Source organism: Acomys minous (genome assembly GCF_964271855.1).
Source record: "Acomys minous genome assembly, chromosome: 10".
In the NCBI taxonomy this organism is placed as follows: domain Eukaryota; kingdom Metazoa; phylum Chordata; class Mammalia; order Rodentia; family Muridae; genus Acomys; species Acomys minous.
This window is the reverse complement of record NC_140491.1, coordinates 116,553,973-116,576,281: the sequence shown is the minus strand read 5'-3', so window position 1 is coordinate 116,576,281 and position 22,309 is coordinate 116,553,973. Positions and strand designations below refer to the sequence as shown.

The following is a 22,309-nucleotide window of genomic DNA, read 5'->3' as shown; positions in this document are numbered from 1 at the left end:
ATAGGGAGAGGTATTTGGCAAGACATGGAGAAAAGAGGGAAAAATGTAATTAACTTATAATATCAAAAATAAAATGAAATAAATATGTTAAATATACTAATATAAGATTTAAACCAATAAAAGAGCAGTATGAGGTTGAAACACATAGTATAGACAAGGAAAATACATGTTATGTCCAATTCATCATTAATTTTGTATGCTTACAACACAGTTATCAAGAAGCAATTTCTTTCTGAAGTGTCACTGAACAGCATTTTAAATTATTTAAGAAATACTCAGCTTTGTGAATAAAGCTCTTATATTTTCATAGTCACAGAATTTTCTGCAGGAATAATACATTCCAGTAACCTGGCCTGACCTTGACTTCCCCTGGGGAAGAACAAAACAGCACACTGCAAGACTCTGCGCCCTGACTTGCTGAGGTGAAGGTCACTTCACTGCCTTTTGGGAGGTATTTCAGCCACACTGCAGCCACAAAAGCAAAAATCAAGATGTTTGAGGGGCTCCAGCACTAAAGCAATCATTCCTGTTCTATCTCTCCATTGCATCGATGCGACAAATTTCTTACAGTGAAAATAACCCTGAATTGCCAATAGGCTGCCAGGTGAGTGGACAAGCTCAGTGTGACTTGACTCCGGCAGCAGATGAATAGGTCAAATTGCTTAGAGGAAAATCTTTTCTGTTAGCCTGATGCTGAGTCTTTGATCTTTTTTCTCCTTTTTTTTTTTTTAAGCTCAGAGACAAAAATTTAGAAGGAAAATATTCTGCTGAAAATCATTTTTATTCACATTTTATGAGAAGGTATCACTTAAAATGTGAAATAAAGTATTAAGTACAGCACACAATGATAATTGCTGATCATGCACAATACTTGATAACTTTGTTTTCCTGAAATTCTAGAGCGATCAATGAAGTTCGCTCTTCTAAACCATAATGTGTTGATAGACAGAACCTTCTAGACTAAAATGAGGAAAAACATCCACACCAGTAATAGCGAACAGGATCAGTGTGAGGTGCACACTTGACTAAATGCTTCAAACACATTTGTTTCCTACACATATGTATACTCTATTTTCTTCATATAAATAAACCAAGACTATATGTTTTTTCAAACTTTTATAAGTCTCAATATATATTTGGGTCAATATATAACTAGAAAGAATCATAAAGGTTACCAGGATATTGCCTTTAGACCTTCATCTTCTTTAAATATATCTTAAACTGTTTTTTTTTTAAATCAACACATATTATAATTATGTTACTTGTTATAAGGACATAGAATAATTAAAGCAGGGTAATTGGTTCACATAGTGAGTGACAGGATATTGGAAAATATACCAATCCTTAAAAGAACTCTGTGATTTCTTATATCAAACAATTTCTGATGTTCTAAAAATAATAGCTATTATTCTGATGTAGTGGTGCATGCCTTCAGTCCCTGCACTCTGGAGATAGAGATGGCGGACCACTCTGAGCTCATGGCCAGCCTGGAATACACAATCACTTCTGGGACAGTTAGGACTATGTAGAGAGATTTTTGCTCCTAATAAATGCAAGCAAGCAAGCAAAGAAACAAACAAAACCAACAAAATAATGGCTATTGTAGAAATGCAACTTAAAATAATGGTCTGTCATAATCAACCTATGATTTTCTGGCACGACGTTAAATTTTCTCTTTGTAGAGAGAATGATGTGTTCCTCAGCTGCTGTCTGCCCGGTGAGGTTCTGCAGCTGTCATTAAGGAATCGCCCCCTGAGTTGTCTCACAGCCTAGAGACGCATAGAGTAAAGCCAGGATCCGCACTGAGGCACAGGATCCAGGAACAGCAAAGGGCTTCACATTGGATGACTGACCCAGAAACAGGCAAGAAGCCAGAACGCAGACACAAGTCCTTTAGGACTCTACATGCATCAGATAGAGAGAGACCTGGATGCTGTGAACTAATTTAATCTGGATCACAGCCAGCTTTGCATAGGTCTGGAGCATCCCCATTCCCATGATGCACTTCAGGTCTCTTTGTGAACGGGGGTCTCATCAGCCTGGTTGACTAGAGTACTAACCACACCAACAGTCCCTCGGCCTCAGGTAGCACGCTACTCATGGATGTTTGGGCACAGTTGGAGTCCAGTGACTAGTTCTTCCATCAGGCAAAGAACTAACCCTGGTGAGGTGGACTTAGACTGTGTCGCACCAGCTGCAGTGTGTGAGCTCTGAGGCTGTGTGGATCCTTATGTCTGTGAGCGCCATGGAAAGAATAGTCTAGCACAGTCTTACTGATCAAAGAAAACTCTTCACAAATAGTATCTTGCATTTCAACCGTGCAATGTGGAGCAATATTGGTGTTGTAAGAGAACATGGTAGTAGTCACAGGGCGCTCAGTCTTGGCACTCAGTGCTATTTAGTGAAACTTAACATTAGAAGATCCCACTAAAGGATCACAGCCCAAGGATGAAGCTCCAGAACAGTTTGCAGGGGGAGAGGGAAGGTGGGAAAACATCCCCATTCCACTAGATTTCTTGCAGTGGTCTGGTGCCTTGACTTTTCCCACCATTATGCCTCCTAAAATATTATGGACCCACATCGACCCAGTGTGGCAATTGGCTGGATCCAGAATCTCTAGTGTGATGTACTGATGGGCCTTTTGGTCCTAGTGGCTGCAGGTAAGACATCAGACTCTGGGGCAGGTCTTCCATGGTCTTTCTTCCAAGTGCTATCAGGAAATAGATCCTATACTTCTCACCTTAGACCAATAATTGAGTAAAGAACATACTATAACTGAACCACATGAAGGAAGCTATGAGAACAGACTACCCGTCCTAGGGACTTCCCAGGTTCATAGGGAATAGTAGCCAATTATGTATTTGAGTCATATTTCAATTTGCATCGTGTTCCGGAATGAACTAGCAAAAACTGACCAATAGCCCAGTTGTAGAAAACTTGGACATAAGAAACCATTCGATACCAAAATAAGGATGTGGTTCAAGCTAAAAGAAAGCAAGCAGGATGCTTGGAATTTTTTAGAGGAGCAGGCAAAAGGAAAACCAGATTGTAAAGAGTAGAATAAATACCAAATATTTCATTGTAGATGTGACTTCAAATTCTTGCCCAGAAGAAAGAACATTCAGGAAACAATGACCACAGCAAAAGGGAAATGGTATCAGCAGTCAAAGAGACAGCAACATATATGAAATAATTTTCAAAAATAATTAAAGTAGTGATTCTAAAGAAATTCAAAGAAATGAAAAAAATCAATTTTAACAGAGAAATCTGAAGTGATAGACACAATTTTAAAAATTATACCAATTTTAGAGCTTAAAAATGTACTAAACAGTATAAAACATGATATATTGATCAGAATGTGTTCATAGCCAGGCTATTTGAAAGCACACAAGGAGAGAAAATGACAAGGAATGAGTCAAAATTACAAAGGTTTGGGATGATAGTAAGACTATGTAGGAATATAACCAAAGGAGAATCACATCAGAAAAGCATGCCAGAGTATTTTGTTTTATGGACAAATGCCAAGAAATATAACAAGAACTCATACTACTGTTAGCTTGTGCAACATTCAAGGTAAGCAGTTTATTTATTAAGTAGAATCACTTATCCCTAGGAAGAGGAATTGTTTAATCAAAACTGTTGCCTTTGCTTGTGTGATCTGAGATCTACTACACACCAGAGGGAAGAAGTAAATCAAGGATAGATCCTTAAGCTAAGCTTTAATCAGTCATGTGTGTAATTGAAGGATGACTTTCCTCCCACCACAGCATTCCTGAATATAATTTAGTCAGTATGGAAGACTAGAACATTGACAGTGAGATACAATGCACATAACTGTCTCATAAGCACTCAGTGAGATCATTTCCCCCCTAGTCTTTCCTATTTGTACTATTTTAAGTCAATGTTAAAGGAAAATGGGGGCAAGTTCACATGTTCAAACATATTCTTTTGTTTTTACAGTAATTAAATTTGACTGATATTGTGGGAGCTGTTTGACAAATATTATAAATTGATGCTACATCTGACATTCCATCATTAAATAAACAACAAAGTTGTCATGGCAAATATCAGATACATTAGAAAATAAAAATAATGTTTTTTTTTAATTTTTAAATAATTTATTCAGATTACATCCTGGTTGTTATGCCCTCATTTGTTTCTTCTGTTCCCACCTTCCCTTTTTCACCCTATTCCCCTTCCATAGACCTGTGACAGAAGGGGGCCTCTTCTTGCACCATACGATCACAGCCTATCAGGTATCATCCAGATAGCCTGCTTCCTCATCCTCTGAGTGTCACCAACTTTACTTCCTAGTCACTACTTTAAATTTGTCGTTACAGACATTAGCATAGACTGAAAATTGGATTTATAATTGACAGTGATATTAGTATGAAAATACCAGTAAATAAACTAGGTCATATATATATATATCACACACATAGTTAATCAATAACCCTGAGGCACTTTCCTGAGGCAAATGTCCTTGTTGTATGGTGCAGCATCTTTCGGGCACATGGCCAGGTATGGTATAGCTGGGTCTTGAGGTAGAGTTACTCCCAATTTTCTGAGAAAGCACCAGATTGATTTCCAAAATGGTTGTACAAATTTGCATTCCCATCAGCAGTGCTGTCACTTGAGTTTGTGACCTTAGTCATTCTGGTAAGTATAAGATGGAATCTCAGAGTCATTTTGATTTGCTTTTGCTGATGCTAAGGATGTTGAACATTTCTTTAAGTGCTTCTTGGCCATTCAATATTCTTTTTTTTTCATTCAATATCATTTTGTTGAAAATTCTATTTAGCTCTGTACCCCATTTTTAATTGGATTATATAGTTTGTTGATGTTTAATTTCTTGATATATATATATATATGTATATGTGTATATATATATATATATATATATATATATATATATATATAGTGATATTAGTCCTCTGTCAGATAAGGGTTGGTGAAGATCTTTTCCCAGTCTGTAGGCTGTGCTTTTGTTGTAATGACAGTGTCCTTTGGTTTACAGAAGCTTTTCAGTTTCATGAGGTCTCATTTACTAATTGTTGATCTTAAAGATTGAGCTGTTGGTTTTCTTTTCAGGAAGTTGTGTCTAGTACCAATGAATTCACGGGAACAGGACAAACTTTGGGCAGGGGGCAGGGAGCCTTATGGAAGACTGCAGAGGACAGGAGGTCCATAAGAAGACCAACAGAGCCAAAAATCTTGAGCCCAGGAGACCGGTAGAGACTGATCCTCCAAACAAGTACCATGCATCGAAAGGACCTAAGCCTCCTGCTTAGATGTAGCCAGCAGGCAGCTCAGTCTCCATAGTGGTGCCCTAGTAAGGGGAGCACAGGCTGTCTCTACCATGCTGCCATGTCTGCTCTTTTATCACTTCCCCTTGGCGGAGTGCCTTACCAGGCCACCAGAGGAAGAAGGGGTAGGCAGTACTGAAGAGACTTGGTAGGCTGGGGTCAGATGATAGAGAAGGTCTCCCCTCTCTGAGGGCGAGGGGAGGACCATGGGGGAAGAGGAAAGGAAGGTGCAACTGGGAAGAGACAAGCGAGGGGCTATGACTGGGATGTAAAGTGAATAATTAAAACCAAATAAATAAATAAACACGGTCATAAGCCTTATAATATTTTTGGTTGTACAGGACATATGTAACAATGACAGGTCACTTAATATTCTCCTACTGATATTTTAGATGTCTTTGTTTATATAAGTACAATCTAAGGAATTTTATATATTTTTTTAAATTGACTAATGCCTTATCAGCACAAGTTAAGCAAAGCAAGCCTCCATATGTAAAAGTTTATTTATATTCAACGACTGTCACGTTGAACAAAAATTTTCAAAATGTGAGATATTTGAGAATATTTAGCAGAACATTTTCTGGAGATTATAGCTTTCAAAACAAACATGGAAAATAAAAGACAACAATTTTTGACTTTTTTCAGTACTAGACCATTGTTTCAAACATCGATTTTGCCCTTAAACTAGATTCATCATTACAAAATTACATCTTCAAAATTGAATACTTGAAGAAAAGAAAGTAGAAATTTTAATATAGTCTTAGCAATGTATCCTAAGACAAAAGTTTAAAATGCTTGTTTTTGGCTTCTCTTTCTTACCTGCTTGTGGGCATGGTCATATGAGTTAATGTGGTTGTCAAATTCCTGATGCTTATAATACTGCTTGTCACAGAGTTCACAGTAAAAGTTTGCCTTCAGGTCCTCCAGAGCTTTGGCAATAGTGTTCTCCTTCTCAGCATAGTCCTGAAACATAAAATTTCAAGGAAGCATACAATTAAATCTCCCTTGAGTCTACTGTGCCTTGACACTTGTCAACTTTAATACAGTAATTAGAGCTAGAAATAGGACAAAGGACAGTAAAGAAAATATCAGCAAACCAAATTTGAAAAAAAAGTATGATTTCAAAAAGCAAAATATTCACAAATGAAGCCAACATAAATTTTTAAAATACCAGTAGAAATACAAGCAAGAAAGTAAATTAAAGAAAGAAGCATTAACTGAACATAGACCAACTCTATGTCACATTAAAAATAAGATTCCAATAGCGACTTCATTATGCTATAGACTTCTGAGTCTTAGCTAATACAAACACCTGATGTGGTCTTTAAAAACATATAATATATATAAATATAATGCAACTGAGGTAATTTCTTTCTTTAAATATATATATATATATATATATATATATATATATATAAGTTTATTGTTTATCTAAAGTGCACTTGTTTTATCATTGTAATTGACTCCCTAAGCAATTGATGTTTATTTAATTTCAATAAAATTGCTTACAGAGATACTTTTCTGTATATTGTTTAAGTTCTTCACCTAAAATGAAGAATGAAAGAAAGAAAAAAAGAAAGAAAGAAAGAAAAGAGGAAGGAAGAAAGAGAAAAGAAAGAAAAGAAAAGAACAGAAAAGAAAAGAAACATAATGAAACTGAGCAGCACATAATATGATCTTTTTTGTGAATTAAGATTGATTGGCAATTCTCTCTCCCAGAGGATGGAGAACATAGTCAGAGATGTGAGGTTTTGAACAAGAACCATGAACTGGTAAGGCTTTTGGCTATATCTTTGAGACCCTATAGATTGTTGTTGCCAGACACAGCACACTTTATATCTTAAAACACTAGCTGATTTTATTATAGCTAAAATGCGTCATACGAGGTGTCATACAAGGGTGCTGCATTTGTGTCATTTCCACCAGTTCTACCATTCCGATATCCCCAACCACACATCACTCTCAAAGTCATGATCTCTTATTTAACTGTTGTTCTCTCTCTCTCTCTCTCTCTCTCTCTCTCTCTCTCTCTCTCTCTCTCTCTCTCTCTCTCTCTCTCTCACACACACACACACACACACACACACACACACACACGCCACATTTTCAGTTCTCATTACCGACTGCTATACTATAAATTTCTTTAATATGGAAAATAACCACAGAGTTATTTCTCATGTGTTGGTACAGAATACTCCTAGACACTGAGATTTAGAGATAAAAGGACTTTCTAGGCATACCTGTAACTATAGCATTGGTAGTGTGTAGGAACCAGGCCCGACTGGGCTGCCTGCCTGTCTTGCTGTTTCATGTCCTGTTTCTAGCAGCTTCCATGTCTGTGTTTATCTTGGTTAGCTAGTCGTGTTTACTGTTCTGAGAACACACCCCTCCCTTCCTTAAGACTTTTCCTCCTGTGTGCGATTACCTCTTGAGGGATTTCACCTGGGAGGAGGATTCCTGTTTGGCTGCCTATAAGAAGGCTCTTTCGAACTCTGGAAAGGAGAAGAATAACCCCCTGCCACGGCTGCTGCTGTGGCTGCTGCTCTCTTAGCATGAAGGACCCGCTGTGTTATGAGTTAAATCCGCAGCCCCATGCCCTCGACTCAGTACTGCGGTGGCGCGGGTGCCAGGGTAGTGTAGATAGAGGAAGTTCCCCAATACCAGCCTAACTAAACTAACATATCATTAGCTTCAGATTTGTGAGAGATCTTAAGAAAAAAAAGGTTATAGCTGTAGCCATTACTCAGCTTTTAAGGTCACTGGTTACTCTTTCAGATGATCTGAGTTCAGTGCTCCACACCTACACAGTGGGTCAAATTTTTCTATAATTACATTGCAGATGACCTAATTCCTCTTTGGCTTCTGTGGGCATCAGGCATGAACATATACGCATGCAAAACACCCATAAATACAAAAATAGGAGTCCAAAAATGTTCAGGTGGATATGTGAAGGTAAAGATTGATCAAGGAAGGAAATCTGATCCACTTTGAGCCTCCACACATGTACATACAAAACACATACACAATGCCACACACAACATACACATATGTATATATGCACATATATATGTATATGCCATGTTTAATAATAATTTAATGATTAACTAAGAGTTCATTTATATTATTGTTTATTGTAATGAATATATTTAGGCACACAATATATAATAAACTTTTCATGGTTTGTGTGGTTTGTCAGGATCTATCACTCAGTATCTATGAATGAATACGTCATTCACTCAATGAATTTATGGGAGGTTATTCACTATTAGATATATTTATTTTTGTTAACCTCTCAGGAAAGGTAAAACTTGTAACATCACTTTTACATATGATTTCATGAGTTTAAATGACTGGCTATCACGTCCCAGCAGCTTTGTCAGCTACTTCCTGGTTGTGCTATTCTGTTACTTCTGCAGTATAAAAGATTTGAAAGATTGTAGAGAATAATAATTTTATCCATCAGCCAAGGACAATACATGCAGTAAACTTCAAACCCCTGCCCAGATCTAGCCAATGGACAGGACATTCTCCACAGTTGAGTGGAGAGTGGGGACTGACTTTCACATGTACTCTGGTGTCTCATATTTGAACACATCCCCTGAATGGGGAGGCCTAGTGACACTCAGAGGAAGGATAGCAGGCTACCAAGAAGAGACTTGATACCCTATGAACATATACAGGGGGAAGAGGTCCCCCTCAGGAACAGTCATAGCAGAGGGGAGTACGGGGAAAATGGGAGGGAGGGAGGAACGGGAGGATATAAGTGAGGGGATAACTATTGAGATGTAATATAAATAAACTAATAAAATAAAATAAAATAAAAAATAATAATTTTATTCCATCTCTAAATGTTAGAAAACATAGTAGAAAAAAATAATTTTAGGAAAATTGTAACTTTCAAAAATATCAATATTAGTTTGTACTTGAGAAAAATATTGTAATTTTAAATCATAATAGTAGGTAACATTTATTCATTATTTTTATAGGCTCAGTGACTTATTTAAAATTTGGATGTGATAATTCATTAAATCCCTATTTAAAATATTAGAATTTTCATTATAATGATTTCCCTGATATTCAACTGAGAATTCAAAAGCTCAGAAACGGTAACTAACCAGCTCCAAGACATAGAGTATATTGTAGTTTAATTTATATTCAACCTTAAGCAATATGGTCTATGATATGAAATTATTTTCAATTTTAAAAAAATAAAAAAGGAAGAAAAATAAAGTGACCTTTAAGTGTTCAGCACTCAGATGCAAAGACTTTCTCAAAGTCAGTGCAGTCTCTCCTTCTCTACCATCTCATATTATTCCCATCAACTATGTTTTATAGCAGCTTTATTCCTAATAGCCAGAGCCTGGAAACAAACCAGATGTTCCTCAACTGAAGAATGGATAAAGAAACTGTGGTACATTTGCAACATTTATACATTGCGTGGAGCTAGAAATGATCATCCTGACTGAGGTGACGCAGACTCAGAACGACACACATGGTATATACTCGCATATAAGCGGATATTAGCCAAGGATAGCCTCACTACAATACAGACCTAAAGAAGCTAGATGCCAAGGAGAACTCTAAGGGGGATGCTTAATTCTCATTCAAAGGGCAAAGAGAATAGACACCAGGAGCACTTGAAGAGAAGGAACAGGATGGAACCCTACCATAAAGGTCTCTGAAAGACTCCACCCAGCGGCAGGGGGGCGGGGTGTCAAAGCAGATGCTAAGATACACAGCCAAACTGTGGGATGGAGCGCAGGGACTCTTATGGAAGAGTTGGGGGACAGAAGGACCTGGAGGGTACAGGAGCTCCACAAGCAAACAAAAGGGCAACAAATCCAGGCCAGGAGTAGAGGAGTGCAGCAGAGATGGATGGACTAACCAAGGACTATGCAGGGTGAGGACCTAGATCCCCCGCTCAGAAGTAGTAGATAGGCAGCACTGTCTCCTTGTGGGTCCCATGACATAGAGAGTAGGGACTAATTCTGACATGAACTCTGGTATCCACTCGTTGGTTGATCACTTGCCCCTGGAAGGCCTTGCCGGGCGGAAGAGGAAGAGGATTCAGGCAGTCTAGATGAGACTTAATAATCTGAGGTCAGATGACAGAGGAGGAGGGCTTCCCCCTTTCTGAGGACTAGGGGAGCAGGGAGAAGGGAAGAAGGAATAACGGTGGGGCTAGCAGGAGACGAGGGAGGGTACTACCATCGGCATGTAAAGTGAACAAATTAAAACTTTTTTTAAATTACAAAATAAGTATTCTAGTAAAGTTAAAACATGACAATATCTTCTCCTTGTTCCTACTAGGTGTCATGAATAAGATCATGTCTGATAATTTGACCTATCTGTATTTTCTTATTATCCTCCACCTGGCTCTTTTCTTACTTTTACTTTCCTACAACAGAGTAAAAAACGCGTAGCTTAGCTCAACTAACATTTCTGTATAAATGTGAGCACACTGAGATCAGAGGGTTTTGTTCTGCTCTGCTTTGTTTTCTGTTACTGCTGCATCCCACACATTTTAACAGGGCCTATTCTAGCTGTCTAAAGTCTAGCACAAACTTACATAAGACACACATGGTGTATACTCACTTATAGTTGGATGTTTGCCCAACATGGATGGCCTCTGAGAGTCTTCACTCAGGAGGGGATAGGGACAGATGCTCTGACTCACTATTGGACTCCAGGTGAGAGAAGTATGGAAGAATGGGGAGACAGAAGCACCCAGAGGGTCCAGGAACCCCACAAGAAAACCATCAAGGCTGGTAGATCTGGACCAAGGTGGGCCTGCACAAACTGCTGCACCAACCAAGGACAATGCATGATGTAAACCTAGACTCCCTATTCAGATCTAGCCAATGGACAGATCATTCTCCATGCTTGTGTGGAGACTGGGGTCTGACTGCCTCTGATATGAACTCTGGTGTCCTGTATTTGACCATTTCCCCTTGGTGGGGAGGCCTGGTGGCACACAGAGGAAGAGGAAGCAGGCTAAACAGATGAGACCTCATAGGCTGTGATCATTGGTGGGGGAGGAGGTCCCCTTCTGTCACAGGTCTAGGGGAGAGCTACAGGGAATAGAAGGAGGGAAGGGGGAATGGGAAGATAAAAGTGAGGGGATAACAACTGAGATGTAATCTGAATAAATTATTTTTAAAAGATAAAGAAAAGATATAGCATTAGCAAATTTTTGAATTGAAAGCATTTGTGAAAAAAGGAGCAGTTCTGTTTCAGAATCCTCCACAGGAATACCAATATGGACAAATGCCCATACTTGAAAATATCTAACCTGAAGCTAGTCACATTTTATGTGACAGATTAAAAACGTTGACATGACTTCTTTCAACACCATACACAAACTATGTAATTAAAATCCAGATTTATCAAGATCTTCGTCAGCCAACTAAACTGCTGTCCATTATTCAGCCCGCCATATTTCCACTTTGATTATCACAGACTCAGACTCTTGGCATACTTGGAAAACTCTTTCCCCAAACATGTGCCCAGATAATCCCATACACTTAAAAGTACAAGCAATGCTTCATACTAGGGCACAGAATCTATACACTGTGAGTTGAAGACAGTACCAAAAGTACTGCAGGGACAGGACAGTTTCTGCAGCTGTATTCACCATACTGGACCCCAAAGACTGAAACTTATGGTTATGTCTTCGAAATATGAGATTGACTCCTACTTGATGTCTTGTCACGTCAATGCAGCCCTGTATTACAGTTCTCCTCCTTTCTTCCAACATCTTTTTGATAGAGGTTATGGTCTGTAGGCTCAATTTTCTTAACCAGTATATTTTCTTAACAACTTAGTGACCGAGCATACATCACTTATAACCCGACTAACCAAAACAATAGGAAATGAGGATTAATGGACACAATAACAAAACCTTAAGGATATCAGTTCCGAGGAATGATTCTCTGGGCATGAGCCGCATGATTTCTTCTGCTAGAACCAGGGGTAACCAGAAGCCAGAACTTCAGCAAGAGCCAGAGCCCCGAAGGCTTCCCAAGAGCAGTTCTCTCTAGGAGTGCCTTGAAATGCAGTGATGGACAGCCAAATCTATCCCAAGTCTCCAGAAGCCTTGCCTCCAGGTCTGGCTCATTTATATATCTCCTCCCAGAGCCTGTTCATGGGCCTTTTCAGCTGGCAACAATTAAGCTCCTGCATGAGGTGGTTGTTCTTCTAGTGAATTAACCTCACCTGTTCTCTCATGAGACCGTTCCAATCCCACACTTGGGATCCTAAAAAGCAGGTTTATCTCTCCTTCAATGGTCCTGCCAGCTGCCATGTATCTTCTGTAGTCTAATCCCTGTAGCTCCATTCTTCACAGACAGAATATAGGCCTAACCCAGTAAACTGTGTTTGCAAAGAGCTCTGAGTCCAGGCTTCAGTACAGCACCATGCACAAAGATTCTCACATAGCTCCCTAAAGAGCTGGGATTCATCTAGCCCCTAGAGACGTATGGTCTACATCACCACATATGCAGCTGCCTTTCAAGCAAACCCCATGGTCCAGAAAACAAAGGCTCCAAGCAAACCCCATGGTCCAGAAAACAAAGGCTCCGGTTATGTTCATGGTCCACTTATACATGTGTCTACCGATATGCTAAGCTAGATGCTATGGGAAAAAAAATCCAGAATGTAGGTCCTGTCCAGAAACCTAAAACTCAAACCTGTTTCCATGGTTTTAAAGTCTGTACATAATCGATCCAATACCTGTGGCTTAGGCTTTAGATTCATCCTGGTGGCCTCAGGTATTAGGCCTACCCTAGAGGTGTGTCTGACCTTGAGCCATCAGCTTCTCAACCATGATGCTAGCTAGCTTTGTCTCCTCAAACCCGAGTTTCATGTTGATTGACAGAGATTCAAGTTTTAGCTTTGTATATCTGTTTCACATTTGTGAAACTTGCCTGCTGGGGAACTCCAGAAAAAGGTTGATAATGTGAAATGACAAGAATTCGAATCTAAAAATAGATGGACTGGTGAAAGTTTCTTCAGAGGCGTCAATCTGAACAACAGAGCTGAATCTCCATTTATTTAAATATGTAGGCAATATTGCAAGACAAAAAGAAATCTGAAAAGCAAGAATGCAACACACTTCCCAAAGACAAAATTATCTTGGAGCGCACTGAACCCAAAGCAAAAGAATTTTAGATATACTAACATGATCCATAACATGAAGCATGTAAGTTTTAATAATAAATCTCTCTCTCTCTCTCTCTCTCTCTCTCTCTCTCTCTCTCTCTCTCTCTCTCTCTCACACACACACACACACACACACACACACACACACACACACACACAGATAGAGACACATTAGATAGATAGATAGATAGATAGATAGATAGATAGATAGATAGATAGAGAATTAAATAATATTGGGAAGATAATGACCAACTTAGAAATTTCACAGAAATTGACTTTATAGAATACTAAAGTAAAAAGCAACTTCTGGTACTTAAATCATTTGAGCAAAGTGAAAAGTGTGGAAGAGAACAGCAATGGCTGAATTGATCACACAGAATGAACTATGACCTTAGGGCAGGATTTATGAAAACATTCAGTGTAAAGGAATGATCTTGAAACAGTGGAAGCAAAAACAAGTAAGAAAATGAAGGATGTATCAAAAGTATATGTAAGAGGGAAACTAACAGAAGTAAAGCCTTTATCAAAATTGAGAATGTGTCTCCTGAGATGGTTTATGGGTTAATGCTTGGTGACTTGAACTCAAACCCTAGGAACCATAAGCTGGAAAGAGAGACCCACCCCATGAGTTGTCCTTTGACCTCCTCATGCATGCTGTTTTTAGCACTTACACACAAATATCTACATATTTATGATATTGTTTTTATGAGGATGACCTTAAAAATGTAATACTATTTTTCAAGAAAATGGGAAAAACAGACAAACTCATCAGAAAGTGAACACTCTAAAAATCAGAGCAGATATGAAGGAAATAAAAACAAGTAAAACAAGTATATAAGATATATTAAACTAAAAGTTGTGATTTTTGAAGATACAATAATTCAATTGACATACCTCTATCTGAACTAAGAAAAAAGAAAGCCTGAAATAAATACAATTAGAGGTAGAAGTAGAGCAAGAGATTGTGTCATTGATATGATTCGTGGATGAGATCCAGAGAAAGGAACAACTACCTGTCATTGTAAGGAAGAATTGTAGTAAACAGAAATCCCAGGAGGTTGGGGGATTGGCAAATTCTGAACAAAGGCCAGACACCAAGGATGACTAAAATGAAGTGATTCAAGACTTAGAATCCACAAATTATGAGTGAAGGGACCGTCACTGGTAAAGACCTTCATGTTAAAAAAAAAATGAAGAAGAAGAAGAACAGATGCTGGTAAATTTTTGATGGATTCTGTAACTTAAACAATCTTATGTACTCTTACAAAAGACTGAAGGAAATAGAATATTTCTGAATTATTTTTGAAGCCAGGGTTATTCTGATTTCAGCGCTAGACGAGAACACTAGAAGAAGTGAACCAGCAATCCAACACTCCTGGTAAACATGAGTATAAACAGAGTCCCAGCAATGCAAATCCAAAACCACATCCCAGGGATCATCTCCCATTAGCAACTGAGATTTCTTTCCATGATATAGATACAATTTATCATATAGTGACATGTATATTATGGGACTAACCAACTATCTTTTTTACTTAAGGACCACTCTATGAAATGGAATCTCTACCTGACTCTTTTAATGAGGTCAAGAACCTGATCTAGACAGATCATGGATCCTAGAGAGGACATATTACAATTATACTGACAACACGCTAATACATCATACATCACAGAGCACTCAGAAACTATTTCTTGCAGTAGATATTTATGACTGAATTTACACGTGGTTTTGAACTGCCAAATGAGTACTAGGAATCAAACCCACGTCCTCTGCAAGACCAACACATGCTCTCAACCATTAAACCTTGTCTCTAGCCCATCATAAAATATTAACCGCTAATGACAACTACTTTCTTATGACTAATCAGCTAATTCCAACTATTGGAGAAATAGCATATTTTTTATGTTAACTTTTTCTCTCACATAAAATGACTATGGACTTCCCAGCATCCTTTTTCAAAATACAGTCTTTTATAGCTCACTTAGATACATTCCTCATCAATAAAATTCACCCAACGAGAACCTCAAGCCCAGACGATCTGGACCCAGGGCCACTGCACAAACTGATACACCAACCAAGGACATCGCAAGCAGGGAACCTAGACCCCTGTTCAGACATAGCCTACGGACAGCTCATTCTCCATGTTCGCATGGGGGAGGAGGAGAGCAGGTACTGCCTCTGATAGTAACTCTAGTGCCTGTGACTTGATCACTGGCCCTTGACAGGGCTGCCTCTCAGGCACACAGAGGAAGTGGCTGCAGGCTATGCTGATGAGATAAGATAGGCTGAAGTTGCATGGTTTGGAGGAGTTCTTCCCTCCCCCGCCCCCTGTCAGAAATCTAGGGGAGGGAATAGGGCAGAAGAGGGAGGAAGGGTGGGAATGGAAAGATAGGAGTGAGGGGATAACAATCGAGATGTAATGTGAGTAAATTATAATAAATAAAAATATATTTTTAGAAATATTCCCCCTTAAATGTTTCAGGACTTGTTTCCCACATCAGGTATCTAATAGAAAGTTTTGGGAATTACGCTTCATTTTTTCATTTAAGAACTTGCTTTGATTGTGATCTTTCTGACAAGCTACAGTTTAGTGAATTAGTAACAGTGATATTATTCTTGTGTTCACATCATTGATGTTTGCTCACTTTCATTAGAATAAATATCCACCCAACTACAGATAGAGTGCTATTGTGTCCCAGGTATAGCTCAGTCAACATTCTTTACTATTCTCATACATCATAAGCAAACTAAGTTCCTTAATGTTTCTACAACTTTTTAAATTTTATATTCACCTTTATGCTAGGATTTGTCATTTATTCTCCTTAGAATGTTCTTACACCAGCTGTTCACATAAAACATTTATTTACCTCTGCACATATCTGCAAAAAATTCCTTTTGGCTTTATGAGCTCCTTTACCTTGCTTCTAGAAAAATAAAGTTTCTTTTATTCATTAACTTTATTCCTCTTCTATCTTTCATTTTAATATAACTAGAATATTCATTTATAAAGGAAGCTGATGGAATATACCTTTGAGTATAAGAGTACCAAAACTATCTTAACGAAAAAATTAGAGATGGAGTACAAAAGGAACTATTGAAAATTGATTATTATGCTAAAATATATTTAAAAGTCATACACATCCACATACTCACATATATGTGAGTGATAAGATTATCTTCAGTATGATAAGTAAGTGAGATGGGTTACGATCCCTACACAGCTTTAAGATGAAGGCTGCTATGTGGCAAGTCCAAGGAATGATTCATGGTGTAACTTGCAACTCCATTCCTAATCCCTGAACAAGGGTTAAATAAAGACCACTACCAAGGATGGATGCAACTATTCATGGCTTCCTAAGCGCAAGCAAAACACTTTCTGGGTGGAAGGACACATTTGAGAACAGTTGGATTTACCATAAGACATTACCGTTTTTTTCTTTTATGTTTGGAAATACTACTTTAAGAGCTCAGTGATATTAATGTCACTCTCCAGTCTTCCGTGGTAAGGATAGATATATCTCAGCTTTCAAGGTAAATAGGAAAAGCTATAGCTGAATTTACAAAGCTAAATGTTGATATATTTCTAGCATATATATACATATATATAATATTCCTCAATGTTTCTACAAATTTAAAATTTTTATATTAACCTTTATGCTAGTAGTTTTAAATTTATTTATTCTCCTTAGAATATTCTAACACCAGATGTTCACAAGAAATATTTATTTACCTCTGTACATATCTGCAAAAAATTCTATTGGCTTTATGATTTTCTCTTTACCTTACACATATATAAGCTAGAAATATAATATATATCATATATATGTCATATATAGATTTCACAAAGCAAAAAAATCTATATAAATAGATTCTAAAGTGTCAAACTATAGCATATAAGTGATAGTAATTGAGGGTAATTGTTTCACTTTAGAAATCTACTAAATTTATAAGCAGTAGTCATTTTCCCTGAAAGCTGGAAGAAAGGCATGTAATGATCTAATGCTTATTTGTGACTTTCTCAGCTGTAGCAGAAGTCTAGGATGAGATTCTAGAATTTCTCAGTAAACTGCTTCATTTGTGATTTTAGCTTCAGTTACTCTGAAAATAGAAGCTGAGACAATGAGCTTAAGTGGCTTATTTTAACCACACGAGCTTAAGTAGTTTATTCCGGATCTCAAGAAACACTGAACAATTGTGGCAAGGGCAAAACGCTGACAAGGACTCTGGCTTCCGCTCTGGATTAAGGAGAATTTGAGATACGTCATCGGACCAGGACACATAAAATCTTCCACCTCCCCCAGTCCCAGCCAGAAGTACCAGGGAACGGAGATCACAGGGTGGATCATCACTTAAAATGTTAGGAGTAGGAACATTTTCAGAAGGGTGCAGCTACTGATATCTTTACTTTCATCAAAAAACCCTAGAGTCAAATTGGGGGTTTTCCAATGTTAACTTTGACAAAACAACAAACAAACAATTGTAAAGCTCCTAACTGCAGGGCATGGCTGCCATGCCCTGTCCTCTAGGTAGAGGTGGGGGTTTCCTCTCCCCTAGAGACCCTTCACTACATAACCCGGATGTTTGGACTCCCCTGGTCCCCTTTTCCCCTTTCCCACTCTGTCTCTCCTCTCCCCACAACACTGCTGCGCCTCTCTCTTTCCCTCCCTTCCCCCTCCCATGCTGCGCCAATAAACTTATATTTGTATAATATAGCTTCATCTCTCCATTAGCTCATTCCATCTTAATCAATCAATGATCTACTGATGATCTATTGTGTTACGGGACAGAAACTCTTAATATTTACTCAGTTTTTGATACTCTGGGCTTTGTCTTCATAACTCCTCTTATATTCTCATAAAAAATCAACAAGCAGGAAGTTTATATCCACAGAAGGTGGATGGAAGGTTTCCCTCTTTGCCATAATTAATTTCCTCCTCCATGATAACAGTTACATGTTAAGCGGATTTTTATCTGTTGCCAACCAGGAGATTGAAGGCTTTTCGGATTTGCACTGTACGTCTTCCCCATCTCACTTATCTTATGCAGGGAAAACAATGTGGACAACAGGAGGAAGAGCGTTAAGACAGATTGAGAATGTCACAGTTATAAATTTGGGAGGTATCTAGGAAAGAAAGAAACAAAAATATCATGAATGGGAAAAAGGCCAGTCAATTATTTAATAAATAACTATGAGGCACAGACATAGAAAAATACCAATAGTTAATATTAACACAAGTACGGAATGCTTCTCTCTCTTCCAAACTTGCCACTGCAGAAATTTAGCTCCTATGTATTATGTTAGTTATACATTATTCCAAAGAAAAAATCATGGGAGAGTACAAAGCTCAAGTTCAATCCAGACCAAAGAGTCTCTAAGCATATAAATCTGCTTCAGAAAATAACAAAACACAGCTCAATATATAGTTGAGTGACCAAACATTCTGTTATCAATTGCCCAATCACCTCAGTTTCTAATCCATTGTACCTGTCACAGTTTTAAGAAAAGAGTGTTTGTAATTACATATTAATTTTTAAAAATTGGCACCTTGTAAGGATAGATGGAATATGACAATAAGGGGATAGAAAAATTAAGTAAAAAGAAAATAAACTATCCAGCAGTGGTGGTGCATACCTTTTTTCCAGGACTCTGGAGGCAGAGACAGGCAGATCACTATAAGTTTGAGGTTAGCCTGGTTTACATAGCAAGTTCCAGGACAGCCAGTGTTACACAGAAAAACCCTGTCCTGAAAAAACAACCAAATGAACAAAAAGAAAACAAAACAAATAAAGAAAAGAAAGTGAATGAAAATGTTTATAGTGTACATATTGTTCATGATATTATAATAAATAATTATAAAAATGTATAAGTGGATTATTATCAAACTGAAATATAAGAAAGAAAAAGATGCAGATGGTAAGCAAGCTATGGAGGAACCGGAGGAAGTAGAGGGTGGGGGTGGGGTCCATAATCAGGTTATATTATGTTTTTAAAAATCTACTTTCAAGAATAGGGAAAAGAGAGAGAGACCAGTGATTTTGCAAATGAGGAAGGGAAAACAACACAAATATTCCTGAATGTATAAATGTAATATAATAAGCCACATGGTAGAATAAATGGAACATTTTCAGTCAAAAAGGGAGTCCTTACATATGCTAAAAGTCAAAAGAGTACCGTAAAAATATGATAAATGAGATCAAACACTCCAAAAACCTATATGCAATTCTATTGATTTGAAAATGGCAACAGACAAAACTATAGAGAAAGAACCTGAGATGATATTTCCTAGGGCTAGATAAGCAATGGCAGGAATAATTGGTGGTGGATTTATTTTTATTTTCTTTTGTTTTGTTTTTAGATAAATGAAAAATATCATACAAATGGGTACAGAGCTGTGTGACTGTACCCCAAACTGTTGCACTGTAAATCACAAATGTGTGAATTACATGTCCGTGGGCCTGGTAACATGTAACATGATTCAGTGCTGCTGCAAACACAAGCTGTTGTGCCAATGAAAATTGAAGGCACTGGAAAGATGACTCGGCTGTTAAGGGACCTTACTCTTCAGAGGACCTGGGTTAGATTCTCAGTACCCACATGGCAGTTCACGACCGTCTCTAACTCCACGTCCAGTCCATCTGATCTGGTTTTCAGGTCTCTGCATGTAAGAGGAAGGAGACCTGCCTTGTGCAGGAACAAGGCGCGCCTGGCGACAGGCATGCGCAAAAGGGGGCGCTTCTTGTAAAGGAGCCTTCTTGTGGACCCGCCTGAGCATGCCTGCGCATGCCCGGAGATTGACTGCCAAGAGGCTGGGAATATCAAGATGAGAACCAAGGAGGAGGAGCCACAGCAGCAGCTTGTAGTTTGGGAGACTATGGGACACGGGGAGGGGGTGTAAAGGTCGGCCGTCTTTCTCCAGTAAACGAGTCTGCCTCTGCCTCATGCATTTTTCCAGGAGTCTGTGTCACTGACTCCACACCAGCTCACCAAGGATCCTGGGCATGGGTCCCAGGGACATCTGCAGACATCACACATCCATGGTATACCTACATATATGCAGGCAAAACACACACACACACACACACACACACAGACACACACACAGACACACACACAGACACACACACACACACACACACACACACACACACACACACACATCTTTAGATTAATCTGGACTGTTATAATGAAATGCTTGCAGTTGGATGACATTAAACAAACAAAATTTATAGTGTAGAAACTGTGAAGTCCTCGATGAATGCGTCTGTAGGTTGAGGAGGGCCCACCTGTCTCTGCGCATAGATGTATCTCTCTGTGTCAGCAAGTGGTAAAACGACTTGGCAGTGGGGAAGGGAATTTCATTAATTTTCCTACATCTTTCCCTCACAGCTTACTTCTCTCCTGACAGCTGACTTACTGACACTAACACGTCCTGTTTAGGCTTGAAAATGTGGATTTTAGTTGGACATGTATATTACAACAGCAGTTGGCTATCGTCTTGCGTTGTGCGTTGTTGTTTCATCAAGCTGAGATTTATAAACCTGGCCTATTTGCAGATAAAATTTTCTATGAGAAAAAATGTTGAAGAGCTTAGAAAAAAGCTTCTGTTTTGTGAATACATTTGTTGTATTACTAGATACAGTCTTCCAGTTTAACAGAAATGCTGGGTGTAATTTCAAATTCTTTTCTCTAAAGCACTGCGAACACAATATGAGAGTCAGAACTACAGACAAAATGAAAGTGAAAGCAAGGACAAAATAAATGCACAAAAGCTTCTTTTCCCAGAGTATGCTCTTGGATCTCAGAACTGCAGACTTCATGCCTCAGCAGTAAGATGTGCACACAGAGTCTCGAAGGGGAATCTCTTTTTTCGAAATTCGCTTAAAAGCAGCAAGCAAACAAAAGCCAGGAAAGTTTTACTACCTGCTAAGAGATGCAAGTTTCAACACTAACTCAAGGGCAATAGAAAAAATTATTGCAAAGTAGCAGTGAAAAGGGGAACATCACATCAGTGTTCATGTAAATTTTATAGATGATTTTCCAAAAAATGAGGCAACTTAAATCCATAATAATATAAGGCAAATACTTCATTGAACTTTAAGCTCTTAGAAACTGTATAAGAACTAAATATATCTGTATAAATTCTTTGAGGGGAAATATGAGAACACAAGGAGACCAGAAAGAACAGGGCAAAAGATGGGTGTAAATATTTAGAATTTTCTGTTCTCTTAAAAGGATGTAGAAAAATAACATTCTGGCAAAAAGGAACAAACAAATAAAAGAGGGTTGTGTTCATATGTCAACCTCCAGGGCATCTTGTATAAATGGCTGATTCTAGGACAAAGGGAATTAAAGGAAAGATATGTCTAAAATTCCATGGCATGATAACAAGTAAGAAAATATTTTTTAGATGATAGAGCATATCAGAAATAAATAAAAGCCTGTTTGATGGGTTTCACACTGGCCAAACTATAGACACAATGAACAATAAAATTTGAAGTAGTGTGTTAGATAAAATAGGTATCTATGGATATCTTTTAATGTAAATATACAAGTATATAAATATAGGATATGAAAACAATACTTAGTAACATAGTATGATGAAAACTTAAATAAAGAGAGAATTACAGAATTAGGAAAACATGCCATTTTTCAAACATCACACTCACAATTGTTTCAGACAAAAATCACTACTACTTAAAATTATGATGAAAATTTAATAGAAAATATGATTTCATAAAATCTGTCCATAATTTAGTCCCTATTTACAAAGGTAATAACATCATTTTATAGTATACATAAGAGCCTGGCAGGCAACACTTAATGAGGTGATCAAAGTTAATA

General features: G+C 38.0%; 1 protein-coding gene across 2 annotated transcripts in view; it reads right to left on the bottom strand.

Annotated features, from left to right (window-relative positions):
* ZNF804A (zinc finger protein 804A) overlaps positions 1-22,309 on the bottom strand; it is a 195,114-nt gene that overhangs the window by 15,617 nt on the left and 157,188 nt on the right. For both annotated transcript variants that reach the window (XM_084798182.1, XM_084798183.1), the window contains exon 2: positions 6,126-6,269. In XM_084798182.1, the coding sequence (XP_084654308.1) occupies positions 6,126-6,269 (144 nt within the window). The remainder of the gene's footprint in view (positions 1-6,125; positions 6,270-22,309) is intronic.